At 37.2% G+C, this 24,559-nt stretch overlaps 1 protein-coding gene across 2 annotated transcripts in view; it reads left to right on the forward strand.

Annotated features, from left to right (window-relative positions):
- Positions 1 to 24,559, forward strand: part of LOC150082059 (NF-X1-type zinc finger protein NFXL1) — a 252,064-nt gene that overhangs the window by 147,931 nt on the left and 79,574 nt on the right. For both annotated transcript variants that reach the window (XM_090379082.1, XM_090379083.1), the window contains exons 12-13: positions 1,781 to 1,871; positions 22,666 to 22,786. In XM_090379082.1, the coding sequence (XP_090235208.1) occupies positions 1,781 to 1,871; positions 22,666 to 22,786 (212 nt within the window). The remainder of the gene's footprint in view (positions 1 to 1,780; positions 1,872 to 22,665; positions 22,787 to 24,559) is intronic.

Here is a 24,559-nt window from a genome sequence, read left to right on the forward strand (position 1 = left end):
TACTCCTTCACAATTGAAGATTTGTGTTAAAGCAAGAAAAGGACTAAACTAAATTCCACCTCCTTTTTTTAAGAGGTTGAGAGTAAATTACAGACAATATTCTTGTTGATACAGGCCACCAGACAGGAAATGTGACTTAAAAATTTTTAAAGTAGTAAAATAAAATCTGCTTATATAGAAAGAAAAAAACCATACCATTTCACTGGTTTTTAGTGTTTTCCTCCTTTTTCTGTTATTATTTTTTCTGTATAAGCACAGTCACATTTATTGTCTCAGTGTTGACAAGAATATTGTTTGTAAGAAGAGGACTGTTCTTCAGTTCAGTTCAGTGAGGAGGTACCTTACTGCTCTATTGTGACCACATAGCTGAGTGGTCAGCATAGCAGTGCTGTGGCACACACATTTTAGTTGACACCATGGTTCATGCTCATGTAACTGCTAAATACAATAATACAATCATAACAAATAATAATTTTATTATTTTCAAGATGATCATTTGTAAATTACATGCTGCAATTTCACGTCTGTGCATTTTAGCTTGAGAATTTCCATGTTTTAAACAGAAAGAAGGAATTTATGTACAGTGGTGTTTGTTGGGTAAAATTACCATTTATAGTGGAAACTTAAAGTACAACAAATTAACTCAAGTCATGATCTCTCTCTCTCTCTCTCTCTCTCTCTCTCTCTCTCTCTCTCTCTCTCATGACATATTCCAAAATCTTTTGTCAAATCTAAGCAACATACATGGTCATTGTTTGGAGAAAAACTTGAACTTTTCACTTCAGAGGAAAGCAAAATTTGTTGCTTTGCTATCTTTGAAGCAGTAAATGCCTCTCAATTCACCCATAAATCAATTTGTGATGGCTAGTTAATATGTATTGGCATTCTAATAATTGTAACTTAATGGTTTGGAATTAAAATTAAGTAATAAATGAATAGTATTTTAGGGCAGAAAGCCTCAAACTGTAAAATTCAGACTGTGAGATTGGTCAGTGCATTTGCATCATTTCTACATAATTGAATTTCTTAGACAAACCAAAGTTTGTCTAAGAAGTGGCATTCACAATATTGAATGTTACAATAATGTTGCCACTATACAAACTTCAGTTTGCCTTAGGAAATTCAACTATGTAGAAATTATGCAAACACACTGACCAATCTCATAGTATTAAACAAATGCAATGTCTTTTTACATTTAAAAAAAATGTTAACTAAAACCAAGTTTGTCAAAAAAAATAAACAGTGTGTTTTCTGACTGACTGTATTCTGATGTTTCACTAATGATCAAAAGTTAATATAAAATTGTGTAATATGTCAGAAATCTTAGTTTGTAGGCCAAAGTCTGGATTTAAAAAAAAAAAAAAAATTGTAAGTTGAAAATCTAATTTTTTAAAATTTTGTAAGATGACAGGCCTCTTAAGTATAATTCCTTTACTGGAAAAAATGGTCTGTATGCATATTCATATAAGAACTTCTAAAATTTAAAATTTATACCTTTTAAGTTCATTCATTTTCCCTTTTTTATTATGATGATAGACAAAACAATGTAGAACTTCATTATGAAGTTCTACTTTAACTTTGTTACAAGCTTTTACTCTGAAATGTGTAGTAACATTAAGCTAGTCATGATATACCTTAAATTGTACCAGTATAAATTTCAAATTCTTTGGCCTTAAAAATTTTATAGGTCTTACCAAATGTGATAAATAAGTAGTGTATTTCAACTTTATTTTCATGCAGGTTATTCAGAAATACTTTTTTTTTTTTTTTAATCATTTAGTGCTGCGATAGAAATTGCCCACCTTGTGAAATTTCCTGCAGTCGTCAATTAGGATGTGGCAATCACAAATGCAAAAGTCGGTGTCACCAAGGTAAAACTGCATTGAAACAACACTTGTTTTATTAAATGGTATTTTAATTCATTTTAGTTACTGTTATGAAGGTAGTGGGGGTTTTTTTATGTTACATGAGAGGGTATATAAATATTTTTTCTCATTTTAAGCACCATACATTGTAGTGTGTAAGAAATGATTTTATTTAAGGAGATAAGATTAAAATGTTGGTTGCTATTTATGATCAGTGACTGAATAAGATTTATAAATTGAAGACCATACTGAATAAATAGTGCATTGCACACTAAATATTTTGCAGCAATGAGTAAACAATAGTTAAGACCTACTTGTCTGTAATAATCACTAAAAAAAATGCTGTCACAATGCTTTTTAAGTTATGCCATTTCTTAATCTAAATGAAGTTGTGCTGCTTTGACATACATGCTGTGTTGAATACTAAGCATTTACTTGTAAACACAATATTGTGATTTTTACTTTCAGATCTGTGATGATCCAAAAAATTAAGTTATGGATGATTTAAAATTGGTAAAGAAATGAGAGAAGTAACATAAAAAAATTGCACTTTGATTGTTGCAGAATACCACAGCTTTGCAGTATGAACACAACATAGGATGTAGACAAAATTAAATTGTAGAACTAAAAAGAAATCAAAAACATGATGGAAAGTATTGAAAAGTAGGAACTCGTCACTTTGACCATTAGAAAATCTTAAAGGTGACTGAGCCTTTTCAGCATATTGTGCAAACAAGGAATTAACCTAAAATGGAATTGATGTGTTCCTAATCTGTAGTAAGGACAAAAATGGGTAGAATGATTAAAAATTATAGGAAAGGATTAATATAGGATTAAAAATTATAGGAGTGAGATGTAGGAGGAAGAAACTCAGTCACGAAATAATCCAAATAATGTCAGATTTTCTGAAGAAATTAGAGGTGAGTTAAAGAAAAAAAGGTTTAGATAATTTGGACAATTATGAGAAATTATTTTTGAAATCTGAATTTTTATTCAGAAATATGGTTGATTTCTAATGATTCCAAATTGAGACAATTTGATTCCAGGCCTTAAACCCAAGAGCCCTACTAGTGGGACTTTTGGATTTAAAGATCGATAGGAAATTTTAACATAGGAATATAAGTATAGAGACTTAGGGAGACAGCCAGATATTTCATCTCCAAAGAAATTAAACTTCATAATAAAAAGAAAATGGTATAGATTTGTACTGCTGTTGATGGCTTATTGCTCAAATGTAGTGTTTTAACAGCCTTGATGGAAATATCTCCTTGTTATGTAAAGTTATTGTAATTTGTGGTGTATTTGTTCATTTATATTTTTAGAAGTTAGCCTGTTGTTTATTTATGTTTTTTATTATTAGCTGTTTATATGTTTATAGCTGTGTAACCTGTAGTTGCATGGAGTTTGTATTTTGGGATTTCTATTCCAGGACCTTGATATGTTGTTTTGTTAATCTCTCTATACATTAAAAAATTTTCCTCCTAGTGATATTTATTCAAGTCAGTGAGAGAAGAGGGCGGGGCAATTGCATGACTGTCACTACAAATGCGCAGGTAAATAATTACATTGTTGTCTTCCATTGAAAGAGAACTCTATAACTTTCACCAACCTTGTGCACGTGATTCACTCTACATGACCATGCACAGCATCATTTGATGTTCCATTGTAATGTCAGCTGAAGAAGGGGCCCAACATAGTTTATATATTTGTAAATAGTTTAGTATTTTGTAAATATTTTAAATATTTGTATAGTTTGTAAATATTTTAGTCCTGCTCTTTCTGATGCAACAATATTCCTCATGCATTATGGAACTCAAAGAAAAAGGCCTTTTCCTAAATGACCTATGTAAACGCAGGTAAATAATTCCATAGTAGTATTTATTCCACCTTGAGAATGCTGCATGGTGGGGGTAACCAATGAGAGAAGAGGGATGCAGGTTACATGGCACAAGTGGGCGGGGCAATTGAGTCACTACAAATGCGCAGGTAAATAATTGCAAAGTTTATTTCCTGATTAGATATTGATTGTAGTGGCATAGTGGTAGGATAAGGTGCCACCTGTCGTTTCCCACATCTGCACCATCAGTACTCTTGTGATGAATACAGAACCTCTGTAAAAGCCAGAAAAGTGTGTTGCATGTGTAGTTTAGTTGTTTATGCTGGATTCTTGGCTGCAGATGTGCACACAACCTTAATGATATACTATATGAGACTATAAGAAACTGTATGGGAACCGTGTGAATTAACTCAAGACTTGAGGGACTCTGCAAGGCTTTTAGGGTGTGGGAGGGTTATCAATGTGGGATGCACTTGTAGGTAGAAGGAACCTGTTTTGTAGTTACTTTAATATATTTGAACGAAGGGGTGAATGTGGGTCTTTGTCAGTATCATTGAGGCTCTGAGGGTATTTGAACGAAGGGGTGAATGTGGGTCTTTGTCAGTATCATTGAGGCTCTGAGGGGTCATGTGATTTCTATTTGGGGAGGGAGGGAAGTGGTAGCATAGACGTGTTTATTTGTTGATATAGATCAAAGTAATGCTTGCACATCCCCCCCCCCTTCTATCTCAACAGTTCTTGTTTGCTGCCAAAACGTGCTCAGGATAGTGATGTTTCAAACGTGGAAAACTAATGCTAAGGAATGAGCTTAAATAAAAGAGTTAGTCCATTAGTAATGCCTCTTGATCATAAAAGTATAAAGACAGGAGATACAAAGTTATATCATTTATTAAACAAATATTGGGAAGCATGTATATATTATTTTATGTTAGTTATTTGCTTTATTGGTACATTTTTACCATCATTCTTTACAACTCACTTCTGCACTGTTTTAAAGGGCTAGATCCTCCTGTTGAAGCCAGCCTGTTACTGTCTCTTTCAGCTCTTCATCACTGAAAAAGTATTTTCCATGAAGATATTTCTTCATATATCCAATTGGAAAAAAATCGCAGATGTGGCTAAGTCCAAGCTGTATGCAGAATGAGGCTAAACTAGGTCTTCAGTTTTCATCTGTCATGTGAGCAGTGTGTAGCCTAGCAATATGGTGTTCTGTTAGAGCATTCTTTTTTGTTTTATAGACCTATTAAGCTTATCAGGTGTTTGGCAGTATCTTTCTTGATTTATAATCTGACCTTCCTGTTTTTTGAAAAAATCAACCCTTCTTTTTCCCAAAACACTTGCAATAATTTTTTGTGATGATCTGGCAAATCAAGGTTTTTTTCTTCACTGCAGGCGATGGATGTGGTGGCTGGAATTTAGAATAATGGTCAGAATGGAAGATCAAGGTCTCATCATCCATTATCAGGTATTTAAAAAACCTTGAAAGTTATTGGACTCCTGCAGCAGGTTTTAACAGATCACCTGTGTGGAGAATTTCATTTTTCTTATTAACAGCATGGGACATGAGTTACATCAGATTATTTTCCTATGATCCAGTGTGTCTAAAATGGTTAACCCTAGTGCTTCCATCGTTGCTATATGGTTATTGTCATGCCTTTTCGAATAATTTCATCCAAACATCTGCTTTTTTGTTGTTGTTTTTTTTTTTTTTTTTTTTTTTTTTTCAGTGCACACAGACTTTGGTCTCCCATGCCTTGGCTGGTCACAAATGTGAATAACACCTTTAAAATGTTGCTTATATCAGTAATGTCTTGTTGGTATACTTTCCTCATTTTTTCCGAAATCCAGGCAGCTGTGTTTTCTCCTGAAAAAGGAATTCTGTCATCACTGACCATTGGCAGAAACAGATATCAGTATGAATGTTCATAACTTCATATCTGTAATAGACAGAAACTTCTATTTTAGTTTATCTTTGTGTTTATTCATGTTTATCTCTGAAAGAGTTTGGTAGGGCCATAGACTCAACCTACGTAAATATTTCACTTAACGAAAAGGATAGTGCAATTGCATCATGTTTTTTCGTAAATGAATTACCAAATTGGTAAAATTACATTGTTTTTATCATATCTCATATTGTGAATACCTTCACGGTTTTCCTAGTATTGCACTACATTGAGTAAGTAACGCTTCACCAATGGAGAAGACTATTGTTACTTATTCTTGGTGGATACCACCACACAGACGGCCATTTCAAGGCTATTTTCCCTATCATTGGTGGGTGAGTAGGTACCCTGGTGTTGTCGTTAGCATAAGCAGAGGCATATGATGCAAGAAAGCAAGCTTATGCAGCATCAGCCAAAAAAAAAAAACCCCTCCATTCATTCCAAATGCCTGTTCCAGCTCAGCCCTTAAATTTATTTAGGCTATCAACTTTCACAACAAAAGATGGAAGTCTGTTCCACCAATCAACTACCCACTGGCTAAAAGGAAATTTCCACACATTTATTCTACAACTTTCCTCAATTTGAATCTGTGCCCCCTAAGGTTCTTAATTTGTTAATATCGAATTATTGTTGCACAGAGCGAAACGAATACAGAATAAATTATGACAAGTTTAATAATAGGAAAAATACATACATATATTAGATTAGATACATACAAAAAGCTTTCAGCTGTTTTGTCAACCTTCCTCCGTTTCGCTCTGTGCAACAGTAATTCGATATTAATAATGAATCCAGAGTGCACAGGCCTCTTTAATCATGTTCTTAATCTGTGCAAGAGAAAGAATCCCATTATTGCTCAAGCCATTCAAGGCCTTATACACATCAATCAGATCACCTCACAGGTGCCTACCCTCCAGGCACTGCAATTTGCAAAACTTAAGCCATTCTTGGTAAGACCACCCCTTTGTTCCCCTCACCAATCTTGTTTCCCTTCGTACTCGTTCTAGCAACTCTACATCCTTCCTAAAATGAGGCCTCCAGACCTGTATATCCATTTGGGTTTAGGCCCAAATGGATGTCAGATGAACTAATGAGACTCGTTGCAGAGAAGAAAAATGCATGGGATGCACATAAAGTATCTGGTGACACAGAAGCCTATGGCAGATATAAACTAGTCTGTAATCAAGTCACAAAGGAGGTTAGGCAGGCAAAGGCTATTATAAAGATTTTGAAGATTATATATAAAGATTATGAGAGGCAGATTATGAGAAACTAAGAAATACTGCTCTAGGTTTAGACTCCTGGTCACTCGCACACTAGCAAGACTTCTATGGATTTATTGGATGACTGTTTTCTACAGCAACATGTTCGAGAGGCAACCAGAGAGAGTATTACTCTTGGTCTGATTATCAGCAGTGATTATTCATGCATTAAGAATTTGCAGATAAAGGAACCACTGTGACAGTGATCACAATGTACTGATGTGGGAATTACTTAAAGATGTAACTACCATCAAGGCAAAAGGGAAGAGCTTTTGCTTTCGTAAAGGGCGCCTCCGTAGCCAGGTGGGAAGAAGCAGCAGTGCGTAACGCACGCTTCTTGATTAGACCGGGGTTCGATCCCGTCACCACCACATACGGGGATGCGGAAAGATCAGGGAATGATCACCGCATATTCCCGGAGCAATATGGCCTTAGTTGCTAATGCTCCTAAAAACCAAATAACAAACAACAAACAAACAAACAGCTTTCGTAAAGGTGACTACAGGGGTCTCAAACAGTTTTAAATTCTGTACAGGGATCAACTGATGATGTTACCAATGTTGAATTCTAAATGGGAAGCCTTTGTGGATTTAATTTTTGAGGCTACTAGGCTTTTCATTCCACCTAAGAAATACTGTTCGACGTTTAGGCCTAAATGGATATCAGATGAACTAATGAGGCTCGTAGCAGAGAAGAAAAATGTATGGGATGCATATAAAGTATCTGGTGACACAGAAGCCTGTGGCAGATATAAATTAGTCTGTAATCAAGTCACAAAGGAGGTTAGGCAGGCAAAGGCAGATTGTGAGAAATCCTTGGCCAAGGATGCAAAGAAAAACAGCAAAGCGTTTTTACTTATGTAAACTCTAGACGGAAAGGGATGAATCAGATTGGACCACTTAATATAGATGGGTTGACTATTGATGATCATGCTCAGCTATCTGATAAACTGAATGAGTATTTTGCATCTACATTCACACATGAGGAGTTATTCAATGAGGGGAGTGCTAGAGACTTATCAAACTCTTAACAGGGAGCCAAGTGATTTTGTAATAACTGAGAGAAAAGTGGAGGAGAAATTGTTGAAGTTAACATAAAAAAGGCACCTGGGGTGGATGGGATCTATCCAGTTATATTAAAGGAGGCAACAAAGGAAGTAAGCAAACCCTTAGCCTTAATTATGAGAGCTTCCTTGGACTCAGGGAAGGTCCCCATAGACTGGAGGTGAGCAGATGTATCACCAATTCACAAAGGGGATTCAAAAGGTGACACAAGTAACTACAGACCTGTTAGTTTAACTTACGTTCTAGAGAAAATAATGGAATCACTGGTTAAAGAAGCATTGCAAGATCATCTAGACAAGACTGCAGTAATAGTTAAGACACAGCATGGGTTTGTCAAAGGAAGGTCTTGTCTGTCCAAATTGATTGCTTACTATGATGTGGTCATAAAGGAACTGAATGCCAAAAATAATTTTGATATCATATACTTGGATTTCAGAAAAGCTTTTGATACTTTTGCACATGGAAGACTGCTGTACAAATTGGAGAGATATGACATTAAGGGTAAGTTGCTACAATGGATAAAGGGATGGTTGAGTGGGAGATGACAGAGAGTGCTCATCAATGGACACTACTTTCATGGAGTTCCCCAGGGTTTGGTGTTGGGCCCATTGTTGTTTTGTATACAGTGAAACTTCCCTTTAACGGACAGCCATGGGGAACGAGAAGTTGTCCATTAGAGAGAAATGTCCGCTAACAAGAAATCTGAGGGAGAGAAAAAAAAAGAAAGAAAGAATAAACGTTTAATGTAAAATTAAATTAAAATATATACAGATTTTGAACAATATTTTTGTAAATACAGTGGTACCTTGGATTGCGAGTAACTTGGTCTGCGAGTGTTTTGCAAAACGAGCAAAAATTTTTAATAAATTTTAACTTGATAAACGAGCGAGGTCTTGCAATACGAGTACAGTCAGTCCTCGTATAACACGTGTTTACACTGCACGAATTCAATCATACATGATTTATATAACACGAACTGAATTCGCTTATGCACGATTCGCCTTTGTGTTTACAAGAAATGGCAGTCAAACGCAGAATCACCCCAACCGAACGCAACACGATATGAATGAAGAGAAGATTCTGAAAATGTATTTTTTTTTTATGGTTTTTATATCAGTGAAGGAGAAACACATTTCACCATAATAACGTAAAAACCAACACAATTCCAGCTATCGGTATAATCGCAAATGCAATTAGATCGAGTTTACTACCAGTTTATAACAGATTCCACTAGCAGAAATGCAACTGGAAATTGTTTTTATTGTTTTATGGTAGTAACCCCTAGAAATGTGCTTTAGTAAAATGTGAAGTGTTAATAGTGTATCTCTGCCTTTACGGTGTTGTTTATTCAATTACTACACGCGCGCAGCTTTGTTTATGTGAATAAAGCGTGCCTCCTAATTTTGTAATAGTGCGAGCGATGAATCTGTTTAACGACAATGCAATGTCATATTTCTGTGAAATCCTCAAGAGGAGGCAAAAGCAAGTATCATTGGAGAGGTTCCTTGTTAAAGTCACACAAAAAGAAAGAGTCAACAGATAGCAGTGATTCCGTTAGTGACAGTGAAAGTCGTCCTACCATAAATTCGATTGCTTTATGTATATTAAATTTAAATATTAAAAATATGAAAAGGTATGTATGTATTTTGTATTAATCATTTTTACAGTATATGAATATTTTTGAGTTTTGGAACAAATCATCTGGGTTTCCATGATTTCTTGTGGGAAAATTCGCTTTGATATACGAGTGCTTTGGATTACGAGCACGTTTCCGAAACCAATTATGCTCACAAACCAAGTTACCACTGTAATATACAATTACATACACAAGAGATAAATAAAAATCGTTAAACGTTTAATGTAAATTAAATTAAATCAAATTATATACAGATTTTGCACAATATTTTTGTAAATAATATACATACAATTGTGCTATGCATATTATGACTTTATCTTAAGAAAAATACATACAGTAATCATTTATTTTCTTCTGCATCTTCTTCCGGCTGATAATTTTGTTTTCAACATTTATTTGGAGTGAAGAAACCATCGAAAGTCCGTCAGTATCTTCTTCAGCGGCGAAAAACATTTTTAAACGATTGATTTGTATGAGTGCTGCTTCTATTTTCATCGGTGGTTTGTCATTAATATATTCTTCGACAGAATGACCTCCTTCCATTTCTTCATCCTCATGAGGAACTTCTTGAAAAATATCGATGATAATGTCATTGATATCTAGAGCACCATCTTCTGTAGTGAGGTTCGAGTCTATATCTTTGTAGCCAGGGTCACTTGTAGCAGAAGTATCGTACATTATCAATAGATGTTGAAGTTCTTCTTGGTGCTCCACATTGCTGTTTACAACTTCAATTTTTGCATTTGAGAAGCCAGACTTTACAAAACAGTTCACAACAGTTTGTTTTCTAATTGTGTTTACTGAAGAGGAAATCCATTGAATCGCATCTAGGATGCTGAGTTTCTTTGCAAGGTCACTCGCACATGTTACATCATTCATGTTTGCAATGAGATGTCTTAAAACACGTTTTCTGTAGTGAAGTTTAAAATTTTTTATTATCCCTTGATCCAAGGGCTGACACTCTGCAGATATGTTTGGTGGCAGAAAAATGATTTGAATGTTGGACAATTCAATGTGCGGGTGAGATGCAGCATTATCCATGAAAAGAATCATTTTTCTGTTTTGACGAATCATGTTTTGGTTAAAGTGACTTATCCATTCCCTCATGATATCTCGTGTTATCCACGCTTTTTTATTAGACTTCCAGTCATCATTCAAAAGATTCAACTTTATGCCCTTGAAACAAAGAGGATTTTGTGGTTTTCCTATAACAAGAGGTTGTTCAAAGTCTCCCAGCATATTTGTACACAATAGTACAGTCAAGTGTTCCTTAGAAATTTTTCCGCCCTGGCACTTTTCGTTTTTAGACTCATTGTTTTTTCAGGAAGAGCTTTAAAAAACAACCCTGTTTCGTCACAGTTGTAAATATCCTTAGCTTCAAAATCATGACATAAATCTTCCAATTTGATGGTCCACTCTGTTACAACCCCAGTATCAACAGATCCACCTTCACCACTTACGATTTTCCAAGAAATTTTATGCCGAGTTTTGAACTTATCTAGCCCTCCCACAGAAGCTTTGAACTCATTTACTCCCATAGATTTCACAACCTTCAAAGCCTTTTCCCTAATAATAGGCCCATTAATGGGAATTTTTTTAGCACATGCGCGACAAAACCACTCATACGAAACATCGTCAATTTGAAGTCCAGCAGTTTTCGGGAATGATTTTTGAACCTGATCATTTCCGTGTTGCCAAAATTGCTTGAGCAGTTAATTTTATTTCCTTTAGGATGTCGCTTACCTGCGTCTTCCCGATTTTTAATTATGCAGCGAGATTGCAAACACTTTTTTTTTTTTGTTGATCATACGCATTAATGAGTTCGACTTTATCTTTTAAAGTTAAATGTTTATGAGAAGACATTGTGCACTTCACATGACACTGAACAAAACTGAAAACTCAAACTCAAAAGACGAAAGGCTGACCAACCCCCCCCCCGCACACATACCGAATTCATCAGAAGTTTTACACGTGCCTTAAAATTCTTGAAAAAGGGTTTAGAACCGCGACGTAAACCTTGATAAAATTCAAAGAATCGGAAATAGAAAATAAACACACAATTGAGGCAATACGTGGAAGAAACATTCCTAGAAAAAGGGCCATGAGCTCACCCGCTATCCATTATGGGGAGATCAAATTAAGTGCTAATCTAAACGAAACAGTGCAGATTGCCTGTCCGCATCCGTTACAGAGAATGTCCGCTAGACAGAAGCTGAAAACACGTTAAAACCAATAGAGGAGAGTTGGGGAATTTAAAAATGTCTGTTAAAGAGAGGTGTCCGTTAGGAGAAGTTTCACTGTGTTTATCAATGATAACGATGAAGGTATATCAGGTTTAATATCCAAGTTTGCAGATGATACAAAGGATGGCAGGGTTATTAATGACAGTAAAGACAGTATGCTACTCCAACTGGATCTAGATAAGTTGGGAAAATGGGCTGAGAAGTGGCAACTGAAGTTTAACATTGACAAATGCAAAGTACTGCATATGGGTAGCAACAAAAAGCGTAGTAGCTTCCAAAATTATTTCCTCGAATTCTTCCCATTTAGAATTTGCTGTTGGTAACGTCATCAGTTGGTCCCACTGCATAGAACCTAAAAAATCTCTGAGACCACTGTAGTCACCTTTACGAAAGCAAAAACCCTTCCCTTTACCCCTGATGGCAGTTACATCTTTAAATAATTCCCACATCAACATACTGTGATCACTGCCACCTAGTGGTTCCTTTATCTCTAAATTCTTAATGCATGAATAATCACTGCTTATAATCAGATCAAGAGTGTTAGTCTCTCTTGTTGCCTGTCTAACATGCTGCTGTAGAAAACAATCATCCAATAAATTCACAAAAGCCTTGATAGTGTGCAAGTGACCAACCACAAGTTCCAGTCAGTATCTGGAATGTTAAAATTCCCCATTATAAGACATTCTGATTTACTGGCCCACTCTATTTCTCTGCACAATTGCTCATTATACTTATCAGATTCGTTAGGCCTATAACACACACCTACTCTAATTTTTCCTTTCCCAGTGCTTATGTCACACCAAACTGACTCAACATTGCATTGTCCACCAACATCAATTGGATGCACTTCCTTAGATTCCACGTCTCCAATATCCCAACAATATCTGCCTTTCATATCTTGACTAGCACTTCAAGCTCATCAAATTTATTAACTATACTCCTAGCATTAGTGTACATGCAAATATACATGCACCTGTTTTTACTCTTAGTTACCCTAACACAGCCCATGTATTTTTTTGTTCCGCTGATACCCAGCAGTGCTGGAAATCTCTATTGCCTTGCTTTCCAGGCTGCAGCTCATTCTAATAGAAACAGTGCAAGAATCACTTTTGTCTCTGCCTTCGGCCACTGTTAATCTTTTAGTCTATATATCTCCCCCTCCTAAGCTAACAATTTTCTGACCCACCTAACACTGCCTCAATAACATCAGCAAATATTCTTGCACCCTTTCTGTTTAAGTGTACCCGATTCCTTCAGAAGCAGTCTCTCCTGTCAACAAGCACAGACCAGGCTGAAAAAATCCTACCCCTTGAGCCTTGCACAATCTCTCCAAGGCTGAATTGATCGACAAGGCTCTCATCATATACTCGCTCCTATCGTATCTGGGCAGAATTGCAGACACTTCACATTCAACCCTAACTCGCGACTTTTTTTCAACGTTCACCTGTACTTGTTGAATAAATTGAATAAATCTACAGATGTCATTAGTTCTTAATGTTGGTTCTTAAAATTAGTTCTTAATGACTCTTAATGTCATTAGTTCAAACATGTACAACAATATCACCTTTTGTGCCCTTAAAAGATTATATCTGCTCTACGTCATCAACTTTTGCACCTGGCAGACATACCCTGGTCATGTTCCACCTATCCTTCTTGCATAGTATATTCCCCCTTCACCCTGACAATAGTCACCAACAATAACTTATTTCTTTGGGACCACCACATTCTGCCTTAGAGATTGCCTCTGTGTTGCCTGATGCACAGGAGTGAGCTCTGCTGTTGAACTGGACTGAGAGCTTGATGGACCCTCATTAATTTCTTCGAGGGCATTTACCCTACACCTCAAGCTCACATAGATGCCTATCAGAAGGCCCTGAGTGCCAAGCAATAGTAACCTAGCGATTTTTTGTGCCATATATATCATCATCATCAGCCATTTTCAATCCACTGCAGGATGAAGGCCTCTCCAACAACTTTCCAGTTCCTTCTGTTCCGAGCCATATATATAGAGTGCTCTTACTCAGCGAATAAGTTGTATTTATTTTAGTGTCTTTTCTTCCTGTTTTACTCAAGTGATTCTTTACTTGAAATCTTTGAAGTAAGAATCCAGAAAGAAAATTCACCTTTCTTTCCTTATACATATATATTTATTTAATCCGTACTAACCCAACTAACTTCCTCAACCGCTTGGTCACTGGTGGCACAGCTGCCTCCACGTGGTGGGGCAGGTAACCTGGGAGAAGAAGGTTACTCTCCCGGGGCTAAAAGGAGCAAAGATGGACTTAAATAATTTTCCTCCTTTAGCGCCATCATGCTCAAGGTCAGAAATGTCCAATGAAAATGACTCAAACCAACCTAAAAGACTTCAAAGAGAAGTAGAGTATCATAACCTCCCTAGCTTTCTGGTGATACACTCTTTGTCTACTCAGCCTGTGGGCAAGCTATCACCATTTATGGTCCAAAAATATTTAGAATCAATTGCAGGATCACCAAAAATGGTGAAACGACTACAATCAGGAGACCTCCTGTTTGAAACAGCCACTGCCAAACATTCTGAGTGGCTATTAAAGACAAAAACATTTGGTGGGTTGCCAGTATCTGTTACTCCCACAATACTTTAAATTCATTGAAAGGCATCATCACAGAGTGGGACCTGCTTTGTGTCTGAGGAGGAATTAGTCCGCGAACTTAGTAATTAGAAGGTAATCAGGTAATCAGTGCGAAGAGCATAATGATTAAAAAAGATGGACATCTCGTACCAACTCGATCCATCATTTTAACCTTCGGCACTCCTGATTTGCCATCCACTGTAAAAGCTGGCTATTTAACCTGCTGAATTCGGCCATACATCCCGAATCCTCTTCGCTGTTTTAAATGCCAGAAATACAAAGGGTACTAGGAAAGTTTTGCAATATTACGCAACAATGAATCACAGGAAGCTGCTTGTTGCTGCATGTTGAGACATGTTCATACGTGCATAGTAGCCGCCGCGCCAAGTCGATGGGCTCAGTTATTCATTAGTAGTGAGAGTGTAAAGTGCTTGTGATGGCATCGTGGTCACGAAACGAGATAAGGACAGTTTTGCGGTATAATTTCGTGTGTGGTTTAACCATAGACCAGTGCTTAGCAGAAATGACTCTTGCACTAGATGATGATTGTCCACATTGTACAACGATATTCAGGTGGTATAGAGAATTTCAAAGGGGAAATTTCACTCTGGAGGATTCTGAGAGGCCGGGAAGGCCACGAACGTCAGTTACGGTGGGAAAACATTACTGCTGTGAGGAAAATGCTTGACGAAAACAGGCGAGTGACCTACCAACAGATAGAGGATACTTTGGGCCTAAATGCACCAGCAATTCGTTCGATTCTGCAAGATCATTTGCATGTGAAGAAACTTTGTTCTCTCTGGGTGCCACATCAACTGACTGAAGAGCAGATGACACGACGTGTGACTTGGTGCCGGGAGATGTTAAAAAAGTTTGATAAGGGACAATCTCGGTATGTGAACAACATCGTGACAGGTGACGAGACTTGGCTGTACTATTACGATCTGCCGACCAAGGCTCAAAACAAAGTTTGGGTCTTTGATGATGACGACACACCCGTAATTGTCAGAAAATCCCGATCTGTAAAGAAGAAAATGATAGCTGTATTTTTCAAATCGAGTGGAATTGTGGAATGTGTCGTTTTGGACACGCAGAAGACAGTCACAGCTAAGTGGTATACTGAACAATGCCTGCCTAAAGTCATTGGATCTATGAAGAACCTGCGGCCAAAGTCAAGAATGGACACCTGGTACCTCCATCACGATAATGCTGCAGCTCGCCGCGCCAAAGCCTGCACCGAATATTTGTCCACGACAGGACTGAAACTTCTCGAGCACCCTCCCTACAGTCCAGACCTTGCTCCCTGCGACTTTGCACTGTTCCCGCATGTGAAAATGAAGCTAAAAGGGAGGCGGTTTTCCAGTGATGAGGACCTTCTACGGGCTTGGGACAACGAGTGTGCTTTACTCCCTAATGAAACTTGGCAGAACTGGTTTAAAGATTGGTTTCGGAGGATGGAGAGGTGTATTGAATGTAGAGGAAATTACTTTGAAAAAATTAAATAAACAAAGCTGTATTGCAAAACTTTCCTAGTACCCTTTGTATGGCCATTCTCAGCAGGCATGCAGAGGTCATGCCATCTGTCCTATATGTGGCTCTAAGGACCATACACAAGCAGATTGCTCAGCCTCAACCCCATGTGTCCCAACTGCAAAGGAAGTCATCCTGTGTTTTCTAAATCATGTGATATGTGGAAAACTGGAAAGAAAATTCAGAGATGCAAAATAAAACATAAAGTAACATATCCTGAAGCACACAGACAAATTATGTCGACCATGCCCAGTCAATCTTATGTCTCGCACCTGAAGCTATATTTCAACTGCAGCTCAAACAGATGTGCCAATACCACCGAACATCTCTTTGGCAAATTGGGTTAAAGAAACCTTATCAGCCTCCAGAAAAGATACTCCTAAACCTAAAACCAGTGAAGCCACAAACACCCCAATTAGTATCACAACTGATACTCCAACAGTCTTGCAGGACACTGAAAGAATGAAAACTACTAAAGATTGTAAGAAAGCTGAACCTCAAACAAACACTATGGAAGTGGATGTACACCCAGATTATGAGGAACCCATCCTAGAATTGCATGCCAATGACACTATGGATACTGGTCGCCCCACATTCCCAAAAAAAGACCAGAAAAAATGTCCCACATCCAAAAAACAGCCAGATGAATCATCCTCAAATAAACCTAAATAATGCATAACATCATACAGTGGAATTTGCAAAGGACTAAGCAGACATTCTGATGACTTAAGAGATTTAATAGGTCAATTGAACCCCATAGCTGTGTGCCTACAGGAAACATTGTTGTCATGCCAAGTTTCGCCAAAATTCTCCAATTATATGATGTATAGACAAGATAGAAACTCAGTCTCCTGCACGTGAAGGAGTAGCCATCCAAGCTGATCCCGTTAATAACAAATCTAGAACTGTGGCTACTCGTATTGCAGTTGATACATCAGTTATCCTTGTTACCATTTATATTCCACCATCTCTACCTCTTCCCCTTTCAGAACTTGACAGTCTCATTACACAACTCTCAACTCCAATTTGTCTTTTCGGTGACTTTAATGAACACCATCCATTGTTGGGGTCTGCTACAATGGACAGAAGAAGCAAATTAATTGAAGAATTTATGAATAACTGATCTTAATTTACTAAACGCTGGATCTCCTACTTATATCCACCTTTCTGCAGTTGATTTGTCAATTTGCTCTCCATCCATCTTTCCAATCCTGACATGGTCGGTATTATCCGATCCCTTTAACAGTGACCACTTTCCAATTATTTGCTCAACCTTATCAGCCTACAGAAAAGATACTCCTAAACCTAAAACCAGTGAAGCCACAAACAACCCAATTAGTATCCCAACTGATACTCCAACAGTCTCGCAGGACACTGAAAGAATGAAAACTACACCCGGATTATGAGGAACTGCTCAATACAAACAGCGGTAACTCAATCTTTTTTTTTTTTTGGCTGATGCTGCATAAGCTTGCTTTCTTTGCATCCTATGCCTCTGCTAAGGCTAATGCTATGCTAACTTCACTGGAAAGGAAAAGACATTTCTATGCCTGAAGAAGTTGCCAATGCGTTAGCAGAATTTTTTGCCACCATCTCTGCTTCTGCTTCCTCCTTCCAGAGCATTAAAGATCGTGCAGAATGGTATAAAATTAACTTCTCAACGCACCGCTCCTTTTGATACAACCAACCCTTTACATTAATAGAACTGAAAGAATCATTAAATAGATCTCACAACAGTGCTTCAGGGCCAGATGGTGTTCATTACATTATGCTAAAGCATTTACATGAAGAGGACTTGTGTTGGTGATTCTGTAGCCAGGTGGGAAGGAGCAGCAGTGCGTAGCACACGCTTCTTGATTAGACCGGGGTTAGAGCCCGTGACCACTGAATACGGAGGATGTGGAAAAGTCAGAGAATGACCACTGCATATCCCCGGAGCAATATGGCCTTAGTTGCTAATGCTCCTAAAAACCAAACCAGCTGACCTTTTAATTTTCCCAAACTGTCAGCCTCAACCGCCTATATTCCAGTAATTTTATAACTATTTTTAGCTGACTAAAATAAAACTTTCTGCAATCTAGTCTAACCATCTCCCCCATAACTTAAATTTATGATCCCTAGTTCTAGAATCATTTATAACTGTGAAAATTTCATCCTCATTCATTTTACTTAGCCTCTCAGAGCCTTAAACACCAAAGCATAGCTGGTACTTTTCTGAACCAACCCTGAAGTCTATCTGGTTCACTCTGAAGAACTACTCTACTGATGTTTTTATCATCTGCAATTAACTACTCTACTGATCTTTTTATCATCTGCAAATTTAGACATTACACCCTGTATCCCTTCATCGATGTCATTTAAGAAAATCAAAAACAACAGTGGTACCAATACTGATTCTTGTGGAACTGCACTACTTATACACTGGTGTGGAAAATTTAAGGACCAGTCAGGTTTTCACCTGTAGCTTCTCATAGGAGTGACCCAGATATGGGAAAGCATACCTAAGGAACCTTGTAAGATACAAAAATGATGAAGGAAACTACACTGATACAACAATGGAAGCAAAACAGTACAGAGGGACTTTATTCAAAAATGGCAACATAGCACTGGCTACTGGGATACAGATGCATCACTGCCAAAGATGGAACAAAGGGAAGAAGTGGTCCTCAGTTGGAGATATGGCCACCCCTAATGTCGATGCAGGCTTTGCACCGCCTATCCATACTTAGAACAATGTTGTTAAGTTCTTGCAGTAACATCGTCCATTCCTCTGTCAGTGGCATCTTCAGCTGGTGAACATTTTCTGATGGGTGTGGACATGCCGCTAGATGTCTCCTCAGAGCATCCCATATGTGTTTGATGGAATTTAGATCAGCAGAATGGGCAGGCCAATCCATATGAACAAATGTCCTCACTTTCCAAAAGCATATCAACAGCTGCAGTGCGATGGGGTGTGGCGTTATCATCCATAAACATGAACTCTGGGCCAATGGCACCTCTGAACAGACACACATGGGGAAGGATTACGAGAACACCTCGACCGCCATATCAATCCCTTTCGGTGATACTGTGTGCCAACCTCTTGCCAGATTGGCCAACGTCCAGAATCGCTGCTGAGACTGAATCTACTCTTATCAGTAAAGAGTACCTTAAATAAAGATTTTGTAGTTGTAACCTTTAGAAATAGTGTTGGTCCTTAAGTTTTGCACACTAGTGTATTAACCCAATCTGAAGAATAACCATTTATCATAACCTTCTGCCACCAGCTCTCAAGCCATCCTGCTATCCATATAAGGATTTTCACTGTGATTCCAACCTTCCAGCTTATAAAGTGACCGCTCATGTGGAACTGAGTCAAATGCTTTGCTGAAATATAAATAAACAATGTCAAAATTATTATTTCCTAAATCTAGCTCATGAGTTACCCTGTCAAGATAGCTAACCTGATTTGTTAAACATGATTTTCCCTTTACTAAAACCATGCTGTGTATCCTTCAAAATTCTATTTATATCTAAATGGTCCACCCTTCTGTAAATATCGATGCAAAGTAACTGTTGAGTTCATCTGCAATATCAGCTGGGGTATCTAATACGGGGTGTCTTATATATGTAAAGAATTCCTTATCCCCACAAGAGAGAAAGGGGATAAGGAATCCCCTTGCTCTCTTTCCCAGTGATTTCTCATAATCTGCTTTGTCAGCCTAACCTTTTCTGTGGCACTATTACAGATCAATTTGAAGCTGTTATAGGCTTTGGCACTTTTTATTGCTCTGTAACTTTTACATCCAATCTTTCTCTGCTCAAGTAATCTGGCAACTTCATTATTAATCCAACTTGGAATCCTTCTCATGGAGTATTTTTAATGGTGTGTGTGTGTGTGTGTGTGTGTGTGTGTGTGTGTGTGTGTGTGTGTGTGTGTGTGTGTGTGTGTGTGTGTGTGTGTGTGTGTGTGTGTGTGTACACATTCAAGGCTTCCGTGATTAATGTTTTAAAGTTATACCATAATTCAGTTGACCTAGTTAATAGAGGTCATGTAGCACCTTAAGCCATTGTAATTTCTTTTGAAATTATAACCCATTCCTTTGCCTTTAACTACTGCTAGCTCTGTCTCTTCGTCATCCACTGTAGAACTCTGGAATTCCTTCCTGCTACTGGTTCCTGTACTGTCAGCCCTATTATGTCATCTGGTTCATGGGTAATGGTCAAGTCCAGAATGTTCTTTTCTCTAGTACTTTCTCTGACATGTTGATACAAATAACAATCATCTAGTTGATTTAAAAATTTTGTCCCCCATGTAAAGTTTCCTTCCCATTTGCTCCAGTCAATTAGAGGCAAATTAAAATCACCCATAAGACAATTATGCTTACTTGCCCATTTCATTTTCATGTAGAGGCTCTCATCATAATCTTCACAATCACTTGGCCTGTAGATTACTCCCACTCTCATTATACCTTTGCTTCCAACTATCTCTCACCATACAGATTCTATAGTAGCATGCGAAACTTCTGAGTTTTGGAAAGCTTTCGTTGTGCTCGGGCTTCTTTTGATAAGAAATATGACCCCACCACCCCTTCTATCTGTCCTATCCTTCCTAAATACATTGTACATACTATACTGAAACTTGTCATCCCCTATTTCTAGGCACCACCACATTTCCGTAAGCTCCATTATATCAGCATTACTTGTCCTAACCAGCAGTTTGAATTCACTCATTTTATTGACAACAATTCTGACATTACTCTAAACAAATAAGACTTAGTGTTCGTGTGTAGTTAATTACCTAAGTTATTTAAGCTTGCTTCCCTGTAATTAGCTACCTGTTCATTTGAAATGTTGCTGCCCTCGGAACATCTTGCTAGGCCTTGAATGGGTTTGAGCACGCTGAATTCTGATGGGATCCTTCCATTTGTTCAGATTACGAACCTAAGGGGGCATAAATTCAAATTAAGAAAAGACATGTAGAATAGATGTGCGGAAATTTGCCTTTAGCCAGCGGGTGGTTAATTGCTGGAACAAACTTCCATCTGTTGTTGTGGAAGTTGATAGGTTGAATAAATTTAAGGAGGAACTGGACAGGCATTTGGAGGGAATGGTGTGATTTTTTTTTTTTTTTTTTTTTTTGGCTGATGCTGCATAAGCTCATACACATGCTTTCTTGCATCACATGCCACTACTACTACTATATGATCTGCTGTGGTAACGAACAAGAATTCTTGAGGTATATGCAAAGATTACTCTGACCAATATCATCAAATAAATGCATATCAGTTCTGCTGTAATGTTCAAAAAGTAATATGAAAAAAAATATTTAAAAACATTTGTATACATAGTTTTTCAATTTTTATAGATTTTCAAATTCTCTGAAACAAATAAAATTTAAAAAAATAGGTTTATATTCATGTAGTCCAGAAACCCACTCACAAAAGGGTTCTAGACTTGGCTCACCTTCCATGCTTCTTATAGATGTGCTATTAATTTATTTTAATATTATATTTTGAAGATCAGCCATTCACTTCCCAAAAATGAAGTGATGTTAATGCTTCAGCAGCTTTTCAGAATTTAAAATATCTATGTACTAAACTTTGCATATGTAACAAGGAAAACTGGCCAGGTAACATTCTTAACAAAAAGATATCCCATTGTAAACTTTGGTTCCCCATTTTTTCTTCTCTTTTTCCAGATTGCTGCAGCTAAGGTCAATCTCCTTTAACTTACGCATTATTTTTATAATGCGTCAGAAAGAAACAACATGCACAATAAGTTAATGAAAAGCTATCATGCAAAATTTGCAAACTTCTCAACCAATTTAATAAATCAGTGATATTAGCTAGGTAAGAATATCTTACTAAAAACATAAATAAGCTTTCTCTCACTATAAACAAAGTTAATAACTATCAAAGTAATTCTTTCCATGCGAGTAAAAACTGAGTGTTAGCATTCCATGCATAGCAGTACTTAATATTTCTTTTCTCATGCATTAATGTGCTAAGTCTCTTATGTTTTACATTATGTACCTCTTTTATGAAAGCTACCAACTTAAATCAATCATATAATTATGCTTCTCAAATGAGCCCTTTTTTTTATTTTTTAATAACATGCAGTTCCTATTCTCTGTATTCTGTCAACAGCTAACATATTCCATGGCAACAGTGTTTAATTTGAAAATTTTACCACCGCAGAATAATCAGTGCAATCCTTCTGCAAAAAAACTCATATCATTTAACCTTAACAGTATATAGAACATATACAAATCTATAATTGTAGGTATCTGCTGTCAGTTGACAAAATTTTTAATCTCTTTTATCACGTAATCATTAAACACTGTACTACTCAAGAGAAACATTATACTTGCTTCCTTGCTTTTTGTTGTTGTTATCCAGAGGCAGTATCATTTCTCTCTCTCTCTCTCTCTCTCTCTCTCTCTCTCTCTCTCTCTCTCGCAATGTGATATATTTTGCTTCTTAGCACGATTTTGTGAAGGAAAACCCGATGCATTGACAATGTGAAAGGCATTAACTGAATTTGTTAAAATACATTTGCAAACAAATAAATGAAAGGTAACTGTTTTACTTAAGCTTATTAAATTCTCATGCAACAATACCAAGATATGCAAACTCCTACAATACCATTTTATATTTAGTTATGTTACTATGTATTCCTTATTTTATTCATATAGGGCCTTGTTTTCCATGCCAAGAAACAGTTGTTATTGCTTGTTATTGCGGCTCTACCAAAATTACTGTACCTTGTGGAAGAAAAAAGAACACAGGTCCACCATCTTGCAGAATTTCTTGCAAGTAAGAAAAAAATTAATTTTATTATATTTCCTCAAGAGAGTTTTAGTTATTGTGGTTAAAAATATTGTAAAATATATCAATTTTTTTATTGCCAAAAATCAGCCATTGTCATTTATATAATCATTTACATAATTGGTAGTCAAACCATAGTTATACTTAGACATAGTTTGCACTGTTTTGTATTTGTCAGAGTAGAAGAAGAAACTGAAGAAGAGTTAAATTTTGAAAACCACTTAGAAATATAGCCCTTCACTCATACATTCAGTACCCCAGAAGTAGGCAGTGTTTAACTTGTGCTATTATTTTGACCATCCATTAAAGAATGTGGAACAAACTACGCACAGACCTTTGTTTTCTTCAAATCTGGGTTATTCCTAATAAAGACTTCCTAATTCATTTCACAAATATACGTGGTCTCAATTCTAATCTCAACAATGTCCATTTCCACTTGCAGTCTGCCAAATCCCATGTACTTTTTCTGACAGAATCTCAGTTATCCATTGATTCAACTACTGCTCATCTCAGATGCCCAAATTATTCGCTGTATGATTCCTTTCGCCTCAAAGGTGGTACTTGTGCATATGTCCGTTCTGATATTCCCTGTCAGATTGGCAATTTGGAATCTCCTCTCTTTGATCTTGTCTGGCTTAAAATCTCTCTACCTCATTGTGTCAAATTCATCTGTTGTCTCTACCGTTCTCCCAACTCCACTAATCACTTGGAGCTCTTTGACTTCCTCTCTTTGCAACTTGACTTTCTCCAGTCCAACTTTCCTAACAGTGAGGTAATTTTCCTTGGTGATTTTAATGTTCACAACTCCAGCTGACTTCCATTTTCTAGTCACACCGACCCAGCAGGTCAAGGTGCTGAGGTTTTTGCAATTACTAATGACCTAGCACAGATTGTTCATTTACCTACAAGAATACCGGACAACCCTAATCATACAGCCAATACGCTTGATCTTTTTCTCACAAACAACCCTTCTAAGTACACGGTCGAAGTGAGAGCTCCTTTAGGCACTTCAGATCACAACTTGGTGATTGTCTCTTCTCCAATGGAACCTTTATCTTGTGGCTATTCCCAACCTCGTGTTGTTTGGCATTACAAGAATGCAAAATGGGATGACCTGCGAGACTTCTTTTCTTCTTTTCCTTGGTCGGATTACTGTTTCAAAACTTCTGATGTCAATGTTTGCTTAGATCGTGTCAGTGAAATTATTCTTACAGGAATGGAATCCTTTATCCCACACTCCACTTTAAAATCTCGTCCCTTATCTAAACCTTGGTTTTCCAATAAATGTGCTAAGGCTGTTCAAGAGAAGAATGTTGCATATCGTAATTGGCTTGTTTCTAATTCTTCAGTTTCATTTTCTGCCTACACCAAAGCTCGGAACAGTTGTAAAGCAGTTATTAATCAGTCCAAACTAGAGTTTGAACAGGCTAAGAGTAGAAAACTTGCTTCTTGCCCTAATGGTAGCCGAGCATTCTGGTCTCTTGCCAAAGCTATTGGCCACAACTTTTGCCCATCTCTGCTCCCACCTCTATCCAAACCAGATGGTTCTATTGTCACTTCAGCCAAGGATAAAACTGACCTGCTAGCATCCCAATTTTCTTCCAGCTCATGTATTAATGATCTTGGTAAAACACCTCCCACCATTCCCAACACGCTCCATTCAATGCCTCCTGTGGTCTTCCGTCAAAAGGATATCAGAAGGATTTTGATGAATCTTGATGCTAAGAAAGCTCCAGGTCCCGATGGTATTTCTCCACTTGT

Source organism: Mastigoproctus giganteus, chromosome 8 (assembly GCF_048544385.1).
Source record: "Mastigoproctus giganteus isolate SK-2022 chromosome 8, ASM4854438v1, whole genome shotgun sequence".
Classification (NCBI taxonomy): Eukaryota; Metazoa; Arthropoda; class Arachnida; order Uropygi; family Thelyphonidae; genus Mastigoproctus; species Mastigoproctus giganteus.